At 38.4% G+C, this 16670-nt stretch overlaps 2 protein-coding genes, 1 long non-coding RNA gene and 1 pseudogene across 3 annotated transcripts; 1 reads left to right on the top strand and 3 right to left on the bottom strand.

Moving 5' to 3' along the window:
- Nucleotides 1-408: 408 nt before the first annotated feature.
- On the bottom strand, nucleotides 409-1085 carry LOC112758269 (uncharacterized). The gene is made up of 3 exons (XR_003179538.3): nucleotides 1032-1085; nucleotides 813-963; nucleotides 409-483 (listed from the first exon to the last, which is right to left on the bottom strand). It is a non-coding gene; the product is annotated as an uncharacterized lncRNA (long non-coding RNA).
- On the bottom strand, nucleotides 1083-4202 carry LOC112754422 (ubiquitin-like domain-containing protein CIP73). Its single transcript, XM_072219560.1, has 9 exons — nucleotides 4034-4202; nucleotides 3059-3225; nucleotides 2806-2923; nucleotides 2408-2512; nucleotides 2165-2283; nucleotides 1962-2051; nucleotides 1688-1694; nucleotides 1284-1369; nucleotides 1083-1100 (listed from the first exon to the last, which is right to left on the bottom strand). The coding sequence occupies exons 2-9, from the start codon at nucleotides 3185-3187 to the stop codon at nucleotides 1083-1085; spliced, it is 672 nt and encodes a 223-aa protein (XP_072075661.1). The 5' UTR covers nucleotides 3188-3225; nucleotides 4034-4202.
- Nucleotides 4203-4379: 177 nt separating this feature from the next.
- LOC112754268 (ATP-dependent zinc metalloprotease FTSH, chloroplastic-like) lies at nucleotides 4380-9532 on the top strand (annotated as a pseudogene).
- On the bottom strand, nucleotides 6933-12396 carry LOC112754269 (protein ALTERED PHOSPHATE STARVATION RESPONSE 1-like). Its single transcript, XM_025801834.3, has 4 exons — nucleotides 11255-12396; nucleotides 10936-11105; nucleotides 10632-10855; nucleotides 6933-10539 (listed from the first exon to the last, which is right to left on the bottom strand). Exons 1-4 carry the CDS (start codon nucleotides 12006-12008, stop codon nucleotides 9828-9830), a joined length of 1860 nt encoding a protein of 619 aa, XP_025657619.1. The 5' UTR covers nucleotides 12009-12396; the 3' UTR covers nucleotides 6933-9827.
- Nucleotides 12397-16670: the final 4274 nt, after the last annotated feature.

Raw genomic sequence — 16670 nt, 5'->3', positions numbered from 1 at the left:
ACTATCCAACCTGTCCAGACTGGAGAAATGTTAAACAAGGACTATAACAAAATTCCCAGTATCCCCTTGAATTAATTAATAGCATTTTGAAGAAGATCACCTAATGCTTGACATAATTGGTCTGGCACCATAAAAACATTATAGATTAAAAAATGTCAACCTGAAACCATCTACGATTTGGCCTGATGGAAAAATATAAACGCAAGGTCCGCATTTACAGCAGATTTAGACTGAAAATTGCATATAACACTGGAGGATCTGTTGACCATAAACTAACCAAATTGAAGCAAAGGATGTAAAACATGTATCAGGAGTACCTGTCCATCTGGCAGGGTTAGATGGTCTGGGCCATAGCTCAAGTAAAAAGTGGTGCCCCTAAATGACTGCCAATAAGCAAGTCTAATTGTGCTGACTCTGACTGTATTTGATCCCTTATACTTAATCAGACGAAGTTCCCTCTCGCTCCAACCGTCCAGCAATATGCTAGAGTCCCAAATTAATAGATAAAACATTCAGATAGGATACATGATAAGGATGGAAAGGTTAATAAACATAATGATCCTACATTTAAATATGAACTTCATCGCGATAACAAATCTCTGTGTTTCTCAGAAGTAACTTAAGACTCGTATTATGTTTAGTATCTATGCTTCATTGCGCGAAACATATGTGATCACTGATCAGAGATGGACAATAAGGAAAGAGGGAAATTGGAAGTTTATATAACAAGTAGACTAAGTAATAAATGCATCCCCCCGAATAAATCATTAAAGGGTAAGTATGAATATTTGTAAAAGGGAAGCCTTAATTACAGATATCGCAGCAACAGCTTGATGACTAAGCAACTGTTCTGTACGATGCAAGATGGTGCTTAATGCTTCAACTGTCGGCAACCCTTGTGCATTGGTAGGCAATTCACCCGTTGATCTCCAGCATTAGTTGAAGATAAATTTGACTGATAACCTGCATAAATAAATCTATATAACTCATTTCTTTCATTTACATAAAAAATCAAGTGTCAGTGTCATCACCATTTAGCAATAGTGTCTGTTCCATGCGATTTATAAATTCAGAGAGTGTGTTCATGAATCAGGAATTGGCTGAAATGTAAAGAAAATGAATGAGGAAAATTGTTAATTGTAGTCAACAATGCATTAAATTTCAAGATTTGGAGAGTAATGCATAAATGTTACTATGTTCATACAGCATTGAGAGAAGGGATTGGTATGGCCCCAGAAGCCACAGGATTTGAACAACATGAGGCAGAGATTGGAATGCCTGACCAGGAATGTCTGGCCAGACTGTGCTTGATTTCCAGATGCATTTTGATTCCCAGAATTCACGCCCGCAGCTTCATTCCTAGCGGAGCCTGTACAGATAGATTGAGCTCTAGTTTAAATACATACCTACTTGGCTACTTGGTTCAATGGACATATATTGCACAATGCATGCAGCAAAACAACATACACAAAACATCAAAGCACAAGCCTGTGATCCGCATCAAATCTCTTTGACAATTCGTAGCAAACAAGTAGTATCATGAGGAAAAGTAACCATTTTAGCCCTCCAAAAAATTGGGGAAATAAAGTCTCCAAAATTAGATAAAACTCAAGATACTTGATATTTAAAAATATTGGGAAGGATATATATATATATATATATGAAGGTTTTATGCACTAAGGAATACAAGCCACCTGAAGCAGGTAATAAGCAAGTAAATGTCTCACGTTTTACTTATTAGAAATGGTAATGGATGTCAAAAGGATGGGACTAAACAACAATATTTAGGAATGTTGCAGAAAATCACAAGAAACTTACTTAAAAACCTATTAACCTAGGCAACAGATAGGCTATGGACTTGATCAAAGTCAATTTGGATTAAAAAAAGTTGGAAATGTGTAGTACAAAAAAATATATATCAAAATGATGCAAATACAAGGATAAAGAGCTTTCAAACAAACGCATACTAACTGTAGCAGGTTGGGTAGCATTGGGAGGACTACTTGTGTTCGACCACCAATTCCAATAGAATTCAAAACTGCCCCAATAACCTGAAAACATGCACAGCTATATTCTTTGAATAGCAAAATACTTTTGGAAAACTTACAGAATAAACAATGAATATGAGCTACTAAGATATAGATGCTAATTACAAAAGACACACCCGTGTAAGGTCAGGAACAATGCCTTCCCCTTGGTCCCCCACATTAAAAGTTCCAAGAACAACACTGTGTGAAATTTGTCCAACACGGTTACGAGGAGGCACGGAGGCTGCATCATTTCCTTCCAAATAAGAAGATTTATCACTAGTACAGTACAATACAACAAAGCATTGATGTAATTAAATCTGACAGAAACCTAGTGGAGGGAGAAAAAACTTCAACATGAATGCATCCTTAAGTTATACCTGCATTACCATTAGCACCAGCTGGCTCAGCAGTACTATTACCAGAAGCCTGTGACTGATTTGGTTGCCTTTCAACTAGATGCAAGGTATGCCCATTCTCGATATCTTCAATGGTTAAGGATTATGGTATAAAACAAATAGATAAGCACCACAATTTTCAAACACAAACTCATTTCCTCATTTGATTCAAGCTATATCATTTCCATCTGCCTTAAAATCAAATCCATTCTTTTTCAAAAGCCAGACTGATAGCAATGTTGAATAATGAGAAGACACTAGCCATACCTATTGTGCTTTGCTTACAAAAAGATAAACAAATTATTCAAACAACTACGAAAACATCCAGTCGACCATAAATTATTCTAACTAAAAACAACGAGTCACAATTGGAAGGATACGATACTCAGATAGCACATGCTCGTCCTTTAAGACTTTTCCTCTAAAAATCAGCCGTTGCTGACCAACTGGAAGACCAATTTCATTTGCAATTTTCTCCTTTAACAACGAAACAGGCATCTGAAACCATTTTTAAGACCAATCTAGTATTATAATCTGATGGTCTAATATACGAGCAGAAAATTTTTTTTTTGGGTGGGTGGGTGGGGGGGTTACAAAAATCCAGTAATTGACATAAATGGAGATGGTTCTTACATTTTTGTCCAGTTGAAAATTATAGACCCGTGAATCTAGAGTCTTGATGTTGAGTTGAACAGTTGAATCCGAACACTCAGCCGATGTAATGCCGGAACTAGAGCCTTCATTAGAGCCCTGACTTGCCATGCTATTTTCTCAGCAACAATTTCACGGACCAAAAAATTCTATAGAAAAAATCCCCCGGGGCCAAGAAAAAACAATTAAATAGGAGGTAAACATTCATTTTCAGGCATTTAATTACAAAATTCATTAAAAAGGAAGCCATATCACGAATGCGGATATTAAAGAAAATTATGTAATGTGTACTATTTTACTTGTCTCAAGAACTCGTTATTCATAAAGACGCTCAAGTGCATTATTGCCGTGGCACCTCATCTTCATCGAATATATCAACTAGGTGAATGGACATCCAATCCATACATTTTGCAAGTAAAAATTGCTTATTTCTATGGACACATAACGACATATAGAGGCCACAAAGTATAACATAACAGGTCTCCTACAGCACAAGCAATCTAGACCCGGCACCAAAGCATGGCAATGAACAGGTTTATATCCGCGACATAAACAAAGAGAACTGAAGAATACAGAGATATATTTGAAATTCTTGAAATGATTTATAGGACTAGTAAAAAGTAAAATGCCTGAAAGTTAGGACAGATTTTGATAACAGCATAAAGAGAGTAAAAATAATGAGACATGAGAGAAATTTGATAGATAAATCAGGGCAAAAGGAAAGCAGCAGAGGATGTATAATTACATTAGAAAGGAAAAAATAATAAAAAGTGGTGACAGAACCCGATCGAAGAGTGAGCAGAAGAAGTTGGCGTTGGGGAAAGAGGTAGGAAGCAGGGAGAGAGAAAGAAGCGGTAAGATCTGAGGGTATAGAAGATTCTAGAGAGTTAACAACGAAAAAATGAATGAAGTATAGGATAAGATAGGAACAACCGAAACGGCGGAAATAGTGCTCACCGTAACCGGAGATGAAGGCGATGATCTTTGTGCGTTTGTTTGTTTTGGAGCAGTAGCAGAAACCCAAGAAAATGAGGGCTATTGCTATTGCAAATTTGCAATTGTATGCTAAATTGCTAATACCTTCTTTTATTTATTTATTTATTTATATTATTATCGTGTCGTAGAAAAAGAAAGGAAATGGAAATATGGAATGCGTGATGTTTGGGAGGAGTATCGGGTATGAAAGTTTTCTCCTAGTCCCTGTGGGCTACTCTTCGGCCCATTCAGCTAAGTGATTGGGATAGTTGGCCTTTTTGTTAAGACATAAATCACTTTGAAGAAGCCCAAGTAAGAGAGGCGCGCCAGGTCGTTGTGGATATTTTTCTCCAGTTATTTAAAGGGATGGGAGAAAGGAAAACAAAAATAAAGGGATGGAGTATCAGCCACGTGTGCTAAAGAAGATCACAAGCCAAAGTTATGGCACAGGTTGAAGTTGAAGTTGAAGCAGCTTGGTTGTTCATCTTAAAAACGCAACAACGTAGGATTACTGCAAAATAAGGAAGGAAGCAACTAGCAAGTGATATAAATATAATTGAGGAGCTGATTAGATTAGAGATATCAGAGGTAGCAGTAGCTTGTTGTCCTGAACCAGATAGAAGAAGCAATAAAGAAAGAAAGAAGATAAGGATGGCGTTTCTGTCGTCCTCAGCTTCAAACTTGCTGGGAACCAAAGTCCTAATATCGCCCCCAACTCCGAAAACAACGAAATTGAGCTCCGCAAGAACAAGCAAGCTCATCAACGCACAAAACCTGCCACAGCAACCACAACCACAATGGAAGAAATCACTGCCTGCTCTCACCGCCCTCTTCATCTCCTCCCTATCCCCACAACCACAAGCCATCGCCGTAGACAACGCAGGGCCCCAACCGTCATCGAGGCCCAGCAGCCCAGCACCCAGAATCCCTCTCCATTCTCTCAGAACCTTCTCCTCAACGCCCCCAAACCCCAGGCCCAGGCCTCGTCGGACCTCCCCGAGGGCTCCAGTGGCGTTACAGCGAGTTCCTCAACGTCGTCAAGAAGGGCAAGGTCGAGAGGGTCAGGTTCAGCAAGGACGGCTCCGCCCTCCAGCTCACCGCCGTCGACGGCCGCCGCGCCACCGTCATCGTCCCCAACGATCCCGATCTCATCGACATCCTCGCTATGAACGGCGTCGACATCTCCGTCTCCGAGGGCGACTCCGGCAACGGCCTCTTCAACTTCATTGGCAACCTCCTCTTCCCCTTCCTAGCCTTCGCAGGCCTCTTCCTCCTCTTCCGTAGGGCCCAGGGTGGCCCCGGGGGCCCAGGCGGCCTCGGAGGCCCCATGGACTTCGGCCGCTCAAAGTCCAAGTTCCAGGAGGTCCCCGAAACCGGCGTCACCTTCGCTGACGTCGCAGGCGCTGACCAAGCCAAGCTGGAATTGCAGGAAGTTGTTGATTTTCTCAAGAACCCTGACAAGTACACCGCTTGGGTGCTAAGATCCCAAAAGGGTGTCTTCTGGTGGGGCCACCTGGAACCGGGAAGACCCTTCTGGCTCGGGCGGTTGCCGGTGAGGCCGGAGTACCGTTCTTCTCTTGCGCGGCTTCGGAGTTCGTGGAGCTGTTTGTTGGGGTTGGTGCTTCCCGCGTGAGGGATTTGTTTGAGAAAGCCAAGTCAAAGGCGCCGTGCATTGTTTTCATTGATGAGATTGATGCCGTGGGGAGGCAGAGAGGGGCTGGTCTCGGAGGCGGGAACGATGAGAGGGAGCAGACCATTAACCAGCTCTTGACGGAGATGGATGGCTTCTCTGGTAATTCCGGTGTCATTGTTTTGGCTGCTACCAACAGGCCCGATGTCCTCGACTCTGCCCTGCTGCGGCCCGGCAGGTTCGATAGGCAGGTTACTGTTGACAGGCCTGATGTTGCTGGCAGAGTTAAGATCCTTCAGGTAAGCATCCTCTCTTGATGGACTCACTGGGAACTTAATGCTAATCTTGATAAACTTAAGCACTTGTGATATGAACCCTTAGTTTTTTTCATATATGGAATTGGTTGTTTTGGAATGATATATAGTGCATGCTTGGATGATTGGTATTAGCCTATTAGGTCTCTCACCACTTTCAGTATATCCAAATGTTTGTTGGTGTCTAAGATAAGCATGTAGGTGCACACATGTCTGTATCTTGACATGTAAACTTTTCATGCCTTTCAGGTACATTCTAGAGGAAAGGCACTTGCAAAGGATGTTGACTTTGAAAAGATTGCAAGAAGAACCCCAGGATTCACCGGGGCCGACTTGCAGAATCTGATGAATGAAGCAGCTATTCTTGCAGCAAGGCGTGACCTTAAGGAAATAAGTAAAGATGAGATATCTGATGCCCTTGAGAGGATCATTGCTGGACCAGAAAAGAAAAATGCAGTTGTTTCAGATGAGAAGAAGAAATTAGTAGCCTACCATGGTTTGTATTATTTATTGTGTGTTACGTAGCTAAGCTTTGCTGCTTTTAATTTATTCTTGGGTCATAAACAATTTTTTCATTATTAATTTCAGAGGCTGGCCATGCTCTAGTGGGTGCTTTGATGCCCGAATATGATCCCGTGGCGAAGATTTCAATCATTCCTCGCGGCCAAGCTGGTGGTCTCACATTTTTTGCTCCCAGTGAAGAGAGGCTTGAGTCTGGACTGTACAGTAGAAGCTACTTGGAAAATCAGATGGCAGTTGCTCTAGGAGGAAGGTTAGTAGACCATTGCTCCATTGCATATGTGATTTTGGGGTTTGATAATTACTATCACACCACCTCGTAGTTTGAACCCATGGATGGGTTTTGATAATTTTTTAGCATGATTTTTAACCATGGTTTTAAACTAGTTAGCTTTATTCAGAAAACAAAAGGAGCAAGTACACAAACTCATGATTAATAATTATAGAAAGAAGAAAAAATAGATAAAAAGTTTTGGCAGCGCCACCAAAGGTTTCTAGAAGTAGCGCCCAATTCCATGTAAGAAAACCCCAAATTACAGAACTAATGAAAATAAAAATAATAAAATAAGTCCTAAATTGGAAGATAACTATAATATTATACATTGGTTGGTCAACCGTTCTCCCCAAGTTAGCACCTAATTGTCTGCTTTATGTCACTATCAAACATCACCAAGGAAAACTGCTATCCGTGTTCCTATTGAAACATAGACTAGGATAGGATGTGGTTTCTCTACAGGAACTTACTCATCAAGAAGAACTACTTGGGAAGAATCGTCCTCCATGTTCATGATCCATCAAAACCTCATGATCATGGTCAGAGGGTCTTGTCGGGTTGCTTAGTCTCTGGAAAAACGTGTTGTCACCTCCACCTTGTGTGCTACCACTATACATGAACTGTTGGTTTTGTGGCTGAAAGAGATTTTGATGGTGTTGTTGCTGCTGTAGAAGGTAACCAGCTGGGGGTGAAACCATGAGCGTTGAAGAGTTTACAGCTGGGACAGGGCGTGACCCGAACCCAAGACCCAGCAGATTTGGCAGCCCTGATGGTGCAGCTGGGGATGCTGTTGGTGCAAAGGGAGCGTTTGGGCCTCCGGTGAATTGCTGCACCATGGCACGGAAGTTTGTGGTGTCTGTGGTCAGCAAAGTGGTGGGAGTTCGCCGTGAGGCCCGTGATCGGCGCCGTGCAGGCTTTGAGACCCGGCCCTCTGGGCTTAGATTTGGGGATGATGTTGGTGGTGAACCCGAATTCACCATCATCCCCATCCCTGGTAGAGGGCTGGTGGTGGCAGTGGCAGTGGTGGGGGTTGCTGCGGTGACGGGAATTGAAGGATTACCTTGGGAAGGGAAATTTTGGTTGTAGAATTGTAACCAGTCATTTGGGGCAGACATGGTTTAGTTCATGACCAATGGCCATATAGGAGGACAAGAAATTGGACAGTTGAGGGGAAGGAAACGAACGTGTTGTTACTTGGTATTTATGGTGGTTGTATTTGTTTTTTTTTTTTTTTCCTTCTTTTTTTTTAAGTGCATTTTATTATTTTTTAGTGGTTTATAGTTTATACCTAGTATTGAGTCAAAAGTGTGAACGTAGGGCATGATCCCTGACTCTGAATTTTGGGGAAAGCAGTATATTCTAAAGGCGGCAGCCACTGACATGTTTTGGGAGATTAACTAATTAACTTCTTAATTTTTTATTAATTATTGTTACAATTAAAATACAGTTTTTTTAATTTTTATTTTCCTCTCAGAATTCCAATGCAATTGTAAACTTGGATTTAACAAAAGTAGAAAACAAATAAATATTTCGTGTAACATGTGCCATTATCTTAAAGAAAAAGGGTTTGGTGTGGAAAATATTTGAGTTTGACTGAGTGACGTGTTGAGCATGAGCTTCTGGAAGTGGGTTGATTGGGAGATTATCTATCTAATCTGTGGCAGTGTCTTCCTTCCTTATGCCCTGCGTGTTCCGGGAAGCATCATCATCCTCTCTATCTCTCCTCGTGTAGTTTGGCAGTAGGTGAATCTGTTGACTGAGTCAAAATAGAATAAGCAAATATTAATATTTTATGAAAAAGCACATTAAAACTTTATGAAACATGGTGGTGGTATTTTATGGTCACTCACTCACTCAGACCGAAACAATGAATGCATGCAGGGTTGCAGAAGAGGTAATATTCGGGGAGGAAAATGTGACGACGGGAGCTTCAAATGACTTCATGCAAGTTTCAAGGGTGGCAAGGCAGATGGTTGAGAGATTCGGGTTCAGCAAGAAGATTGGACAAGTTGCTATTGGCGGCCCTGGTGGTAATCCATTCTTGGGCCAACAGGTATGGTACCTAGATCACATTTTCATCGGTGTCGTCATTCTTGGACATGCTTTCATTTCTCACTATTACCTATGTTATTCTTAACTAACCGCAGATGTCAACGCAAAAGGATTACTCCATGGCAACTGCCGATGTTGTGGATGCAGAGGTGAGGGAGCTAGTGGAAACAGCCTATTCGAGGGCTAAGCAAATCATAACCACCCACATCGACATCCTTCACAAGCTTGCCCAGCTTCTCATTGAAAAGGAAACCGTCGATGGCGAAGAGTTCATGAGCCTCTTCATTGATGGCCAAGCTGAGCTTTATGTTGCCTAAGGCCCAACCTTGTTTCCCTACCAATCAGCACAAATCTTGTTCTTGTTTGTATCATAAGAGCAGTACACATGTTTAACAATTCGGTCAATACACTTCATCATCAAAGCAAGAAGTCGAAAGTTATATAAAATGGTTTAGAAGCAGAGACATTTATTTGTGGGATGAATGCGTCTGGAAAAGTTGTGCATTGTCCTCCATTCACACCCAGTTCAATACAAAGATTGCACTATACATTTTAGGTTTCACTTTATAGTTTTGTTTGCCTTTACTTAAGTGATACTATCTCTCTTAATCTTTGCTTCTGAGTTCTGTCTTTTTTACATGTCGGACCTTATTTTATTCATTTCAAATAAACATTAAGAAGTTTAATTTTAATGCATCGAACATACAATCACATCTGTTTTTTTCGATAACCATTCACACTATTAATGTGAAAGGTAGTTATTTTTAGGTACATATTAATGTGAAAGGTAGTTATTTTTAGGTACATTACGTAATTGAATGCACGTATAAAATTATTTTATATTTTTATCAAAATTAAATTTTATTTTAAATGCTTAACATTTAAATTTCAATTAACCAACCCTTTCTTCGAAGGTGACATATAAAACCTTGGATGCAATGCGACAAGAATCAACGAATGGTGCAATATGAATAAAGCGAAAGAAAACTAATGAATGTTGTTGAGATCTCCCGAAAGATGGTTGTCTAGCTCAATTTGCTGGCACAATTGTTCATATGCACGAGTGGCGGAGGCAGTGAACCTCTCCATTGCAGCAAAAATATGTTGGAGACCTGACTGCAAGCTCATAGCAGCAAGAAGTTCACCACGATGCACAGCATCCCCTCTACCCATCTCTATCTCCCGAGACTGAATCACTTTGTGCATCTTTTGCTCCTGCCTCTCCAAGATTTTCACTTGTCTCTCCAGTTCCTTGTCCAATGTTGCTTTTTGACGAGGGTCTGAGATATGCTTATCCAAGATCTCATTCACTCTGAGGATGAATCCGTTGACGGCTTCCACCATTTCCTTCTCCGATAGATCATCCATTGCCCGTGACCATTTGCTGCAGATGACAAACAGAGGCGGTGCACCAATCCCACCAGAGGAAAAGGGTGGTACTGCTGTTGTTTCTTCAAGATCATGCATTAGGCATCTTACTAGCCAGCCATTCAACGCTTTGACATGCGACTTTTGGGCGTATATCCAATCTGAGAAGCTTAGAGTCCAGTTCTTAATCTCAGATTTGAGTTTTATTGCTGCATAGAGATGAGAATTACTGAGCTTTTCGTTGAAGGAGGTATCTAAACTCCTCGCTTCAGCAATCTGCCTACACTGTCGTTTGTAACATTCTAGCATGTCTTTCCACATTCGAAGAAACCTTTTTCTCACAAATATGAACCAGTGTTAGCTAAGGGGTATCAATATAGCTAGCAAACAGCATCTAGAGAAAAGAGGGTTCAGAGTATATACCTAAAGAGGAAAGTGCTGATGTGCGGCCATAACTGGTTCTCCCTCAAGTCGCATATGGTGTTAGATATGTTGTCAACTACTTGGATAGATATTTTCATTTTGGTAGCTAGAAGAGCAATCATGGTCTCCAGGGAATCAATCTTGTGAGCATCAGCACCTTTTTTACTGATGCGCCTCAACTGCCTACACTTGTTCTGATGGATTATGCGCAATTTCTCCTCGCCCTGAAATGAAATAGCCGCGTTAGTTCATTGCAGTATTAACAAATCAACTCATCACACATGGTTGGTTGGTGCATATATACCTTGACTTCATCGTAGAGCTTCTTCTCCCACATACATAGCTTGTTTAGAGTAGAGCAAACATTCTCGGATCCCATTGATCTCCGACCAACCAAGAGGGATGATTGCATGCTGCAATGGACCGTGACAGGCGTTGAAGGACTAGTAAATACCTGCATCAACTTGCAACCAACTGAACACCCCCCCCCCCCAAAAAAAAAAAAGAAAACTCACTTTTTTAATTCAAAACTTGTTCATCTGATTTATTATAATCTGTGAAATTGATAAACAAAATACACAACACAGGAGTGGGTAGCCGCAGCCATAGGTGATAATGAGTACCTGGATTAACGGCTATATTGCGATGGTACCGAAGTTTGCCAACGTCCAACATTTCCAAGATTGGGTTTCCCGAATCAGATGCTTTCTCAAAAAGAAGCTGAATCTCTTTCATTGCCTCAGAGAAACTACTACCTTTGGCGAAAGGATCCTCCGATTCTTTCTTGTTCCAAGTTGAAGTCTTTTCCTTGGAAGAAGCAGCAGCAGCGTCAGCACCATCCTCCTTCTGCTTTAGCTTCTGCTGCTTGGCTTCTCCTTTATGAGTGTGATGATGATGAGTAGGAGTAGGAGTGTGCGGGTTGGGAGTAGTGTAGGGGAGATGGTATTTGTCGAAAGAAGTGTCAAAGAAGTTGAGGAAATCCCATTCTGAGGTGCTCGGCGGTGACGGAGGAGGAGGAGGAGGTGAGGAATCATAACGGGTAGTGCTTTGGTTGAACAAGTGGGATATTTTATTCGTATCCATATCCATATCCGTATCCGTATCTGTATCTGTATCCTCATCCACTGAGCCTGAGGAGGCAGAGGAGGAAGAGTGCACATGTTGATGGCAATTAGAATAAGGAGGTAATGGTAATGTTTCAGAGTGACGGAAGAAGGTGTGGAGAGCGAGGCCAAGATTTTTGAGGGACTGCATGTGTGCCACGTGTGCTTCAGCCACAGCGTAGCTCTGGCGGAGGGCCTCGTCCAGCAAGTTGCAGCGCTCGCGGCACAGAGCCACCGCCGGAAGTCCATCCACTCTTGAGGCGTTGCAACCCATCACCCCTGTCTTGCTTTCCTTGGAATTATAAAATGTCGAATTTGAATTGGAATGAATGTTACTATTACTTCTATTACATTACATTCACTTACATGGATTGGGAATGGGAATGGGAATGGAAGCGGAAGGGGAGCCTTGTTGCTGTATTCGATACTAACTGGTAGTACTAGTAGTGAATAACGGTGATTATTAATATGATTAATAGCATTCAAGTGTATGTTAGGATAGCATATTGACTTATTATGACTAGCTTGAGGGGTGGGCCTCTCTTTCTAATTTCTATGTTTACCCATTAACTTCCAAAAGTGGCGGGTACTGCCAATGCAACGTCTCTCTTCCTCCTAACTCCTAATTCAATTATTGTTCATTGCTATTCGTGGTCCTTTCCTTCTATCCTTATGCCTATGTACTCTTTATTCTCTCTACTGCTGCTACTACTAACCTTTTACGTTCTCTCACACACACACTCAACTTTTTCATATCTTTTATTCTTGAGTAAAAAGATAATTACATTCTTGAAGATTGACTTTGAATTAAGAGAGTCGCTTATATAAATAAGTCTAAAACGTTTTTTTAAATATGTTTTTTAATTATTAAAATTATATATATATATATATATATATATATATATATATAATCAATTAAAGTATGTTATTTTTGTTAAAATTAGACTAGACAAATTAATTTGACCGAAAAATAGTCAGTTTAAGTTAATATTATTTTTTATAAAAAATAACTATAATACTCTTATTATAAAAAATAACTAAAATATTCTTATTATATATATATATATTATTAATTTTGAAAATTTTAAATCCTAATCCTATAACGGCAGAGAAGTAAAATATTATTTTTTATAAAAAATAACTATAATACTCTTATTATAAAAAATGACTAAAATATTCTTATTATATATATATATATATTATTAATTTTGAAAATTCTAAATCCTAATTCTATAACGGCAGAGAAGTAAAGGGCTAGAATTTAGAATTCTCAATATATATATATATATAAAATAGGAGTATTTTAGTCATTTTCTATAATAAAGATATTGTAGTAATTTTTTATAAAAAATAATATTTAGACCACTTCAAGATTTAATTCACTATTTTTTCGGTCAAATTAATTTATCTGACCTAATTTTAACAAAAATAACACAGTTTAATCGATTATATATGTTAAATTTTAATTACTAAAAAATATCTTTAAAAAAAGACGTTTTAAGCGTCTTTATTTGAGTGGCTCCCTTGAATTAATTAGTCATTAAAAAAATAAAAAGTATTAATTAGATTTCTATGATAATAAATAATAGACACGTTATATTTTTATGTTAATTTATTATGTAAAACTTGTATCAATTTATAAAAGATCGTGACATAAATAACAAATGTAGGAATGAAATTTTACCTACTTTGTTAGGGTTCTTGATAAATAAACACCAATCGATAAAAATTATATAAAAACTAAAAAGATAATAAATGTTTCTGTTCCGGGGAAAAGATAACATAACCGATGAAGCAATCGAGGTCGTAGCCGACTTCACGGGATAACAGCAACGGCCGGATCACCCGATCTTGTAACCGCTGAACCCCAACTATAATGAGCACTAAATGCTGGAAAACGACAACCTCCAAAGACAGGAGTTAAAAGGAAGAGTCCAGCAACAGGTAAACACACGAAAAAATTCTTTGCTACCTCATACACTACTGACTTTAGTATCGGAGTGTCTTGCAGGTTGTCCTCCCGACCTGATTTTATAACCTTCGAAGTTGAGATCTCCAGTTCTTTCACTTCACCGGCTCGTGACCTTGCTTGGAGCAGAAACAGTTTCACTCTCCAAAATTATATTATTTCCATAGTCATATCACAATAACAAAACACATCTATTATGAGTCTGACATGCTAGTCTCTAAAACTGCCAAACGATGACCAGATTCTCAAATCCAAATCTTTTTTACAGTCCAAATTGGTAAAAAATCAATAATCACCAACTAACTTTTAAATTTAAATACCTCTATTATCTTAAAAAATAAGATAAGATAACAAGACAAAAATTATATAAAATATTGTTCTAAAAACCAAACCGGACCGATCAGTTCAACTGGATTAACCAGAAATCGGTCTTCTAGCCAGTTCGGTTGAAATAAAAAATCGTCTGACAAAAAACCAATAAAAAATCGGTCAAACTGGCGGTTAACCGGTGAACCGGACAGTTTTTTCCGATTTTCAATTTTGAAAAAAAAAACATAAACAACGGATAAAGATAAACGCTCTTCTCTCTCACACACACACCCCACCCAGCTCCTCTCTCTCTCTCTGAGCTCCACAGAAGACGAAACCCTAGCAGCCTCTCTCTTTCCCAGCCAACCAGCAGCAGCAGCCAACGGCCAACGCCGCCGTCGCCAACGAACTCTTCTCCTCATCCAGCGTCGAGTCCCGCCGTCGCGATCCTCTTCTCCTGGATCGCTTCACCTCGCATCGCCAGGTCTGCTCGGAGCTGCTGTTGGTGTCGCCGCCTCTGTCTTCGTCGTCGTCGGCCACCCTGAAATCGTGTCTCTGTCTTCATCGTCGATCCCTCTCTCTCTTGTGCGTCAAGTCTCTGTCTTCGATTTCCTCTGTGCCTGAGTTCACTTCCCCTCTTCTGTTGCCTCTTCAGCCTCTCCTCTCTTCTTTGTGGTGCTTCCACCTCTCGCTTCACCTATTAGGTATCCTCTTTTTCTATTCTTTTTAAAATACCTTTTTCCTTTTTTCTCAATTCAAAAATTCGAATTTTTTCCCATCTTGGATCCATCCCCTTTCAGATTGCCACCGCAGCGACGGGTTTGACCACCGCAGCTCCCACCGCGTCGTTGTCATCGCCGAGCTCGCCTTCTCTTTTAAAATAATTCTATTAATTTTTTGTGGTACTTATTAATTTTGTTGATTGTTAATTGTTAATTTAATTGTCTAATTGTATGGATTCTGACTTCTAAATTTGTTTTCTGAACTTTGATGCCTTATGTAATTGATAATTTTCTATTTTAAACTTTTTGGTGCGGCATGTATTGTTGGCTTCTTGATGTGATTAGAAATTTTCTGTAAATCTGTTCAACAATCAATATTTAGTCATTGACTGTAACTGTATTTAATTTGTATAAATTTGTGTTTGTCAATTGTAATTGTTACTAATTAGAAATTTTTATTTTTAAATATAGAACAACTAGATAATGATCAAGCATTACATATATTAATTTTTAATAATTTTATTTAATATTTATTAAACCGATTGAATCTCGGTTGGATTATTGAACCAATAAATTAATTGTCTTACCGATTTATTGATCGATCCGGTTCTCACAACATTGATATAAAAAAATAAGAGACTCTCTTATATATATTATACACTCATAACTCTCACTTATATTTTTTAGACTCATTCTAACTTAACAGACTCATTCTAACTTAAAGTCATATGTTTATAGATATTACTTCCTACCACTCTAAAAATCCAATCTCATCATCACTAACACCGATAAATCTATGATCCTTTCTTCGATTCGTACCAGCAAAATCTCGTACAACATCCTATACCCATTGCTTGCTATCATAAAAATGCTAATTGAATAATTGATACTTAGGGTCAAAGTACTTTACTTTTTAGTTTTTAAAATTCGTCTACATCCTACATTCTAACATCTACATGTAAATGGTGAAATAGGGCCGCTAAAATATACGCACATTTATTCAGTCACACACCGACATTTGTGTATAAAAGTTTGTGTCACATTCTTTAAATTTATACCCTTAATTAATCCAATATGCCAATAATTAATTTCCACTTAAGAATCTATTCGGCCAATAAATTATTATATATACAAAACAAAATTTAAATATCAACACTTATTTAAACGAATAAGTTTATTATCAATCTAAATTTGTTAAATTTATACATTATATATCAATCATATTAAATATACACTAAATATCAATCATACATATAAAATATATATAAAAAATAAATATATATTTTAAAAATACTGGAAAACAATTAAAAATTAATATTTTTTATCATCACTTTTAATCATCAATCGAATTTGTTTTAGTTTAGTAATTCAATAATATATTTTAATTCACACTTTTAAACATTGATAATTAATTTATGGTCTAAAATAATAAATTTTAATAATTTTTTAATATTTTTCATATATTTATATTAAAATACATAATATTAATTTTTGTATACATATAATATTTTTTTATTGAATATAATATATATATTCAATCAGTAATGCAAGGGAAACCACGACCACAGTAGATATTTTGTGTGGCTATATTGAAACTGGAGTATAATTCCGTTAATTTTCTCTAGTTTTCAAATTAGCCATAAATACTAATCATTATTGTGCAAAGCATGAGGCAAAGAGCCTTAACTTTATGATTTATCATGCAAAGCTGAATGAATGAATCCAAAGATCATAATTTGATTTCAGTAAGTGCAAAAGTAATTAATTTAAAATGACAAAAAAGATAATCCTAAAGTTATTACGAATGCATTGTGATACTTTTTTTGGTGAACGAAGGCATCATGATTTAGGATGATGGCAATGGAAACGATGCATAGATTTGGCCAGATGGGAAATCAGATATGCGTCTCTTCCTCAAAAGAATATTTTCGATGGA

Source organism: Arachis hypogaea, chromosome 16 (assembly GCF_003086295.3).
Source record: "Arachis hypogaea cultivar Tifrunner chromosome 16, arahy.Tifrunner.gnm2.J5K5, whole genome shotgun sequence".
Taxonomy (NCBI): Eukaryota; Viridiplantae; Streptophyta; class Magnoliopsida; order Fabales; family Fabaceae; genus Arachis; species Arachis hypogaea.
The sequence above is the reverse complement of the archived record's forward strand: the minus strand, read 5'-3'. Positions and strand labels throughout refer to the sequence as shown.

Coding starts and splice junctions, on each gene's coding strand:
- LOC112754422 (XM_072219560.1), bottom strand. CDS start 3,187: ATGGCAAGTCAGGGCTCTAATGAAGGCTCTAGTTCCGGCATTACATCG. Junction 2,513..2,805: donor GCATGTGCTATCTGAGTATC/GTATCCTTCCAA, acceptor TAACCATTGAAG/ATATCGAGAATGGGCATACC. Junction 2,284..2,407: donor TGGTGCTAATGGTAATGCAG/GTATAACTTAAG, acceptor CTTATTTGGAAG/GAAATGATGCAGCCTCCGTG.
- LOC112754269 (XM_025801834.3), bottom strand. CDS start 12,008: ATGGGTTGCAACGCCTCAAGAGTGGATGGACTTCCGGCGGTGGCTCTG. Junction 10,856..10,935: donor AGCTCTACGATGAAGTCAAG/GTATATATGCAC, acceptor ATTTCATTTCAG/GGCGAGGAGAAATTGCGCAT. Junction 10,540..10,631: donor ATCAGCACTTTCCTCTTTAG/GTATATACTCTG, acceptor TGTGAGAAAAAG/GTTTCTTCGAATGTGGAAAG.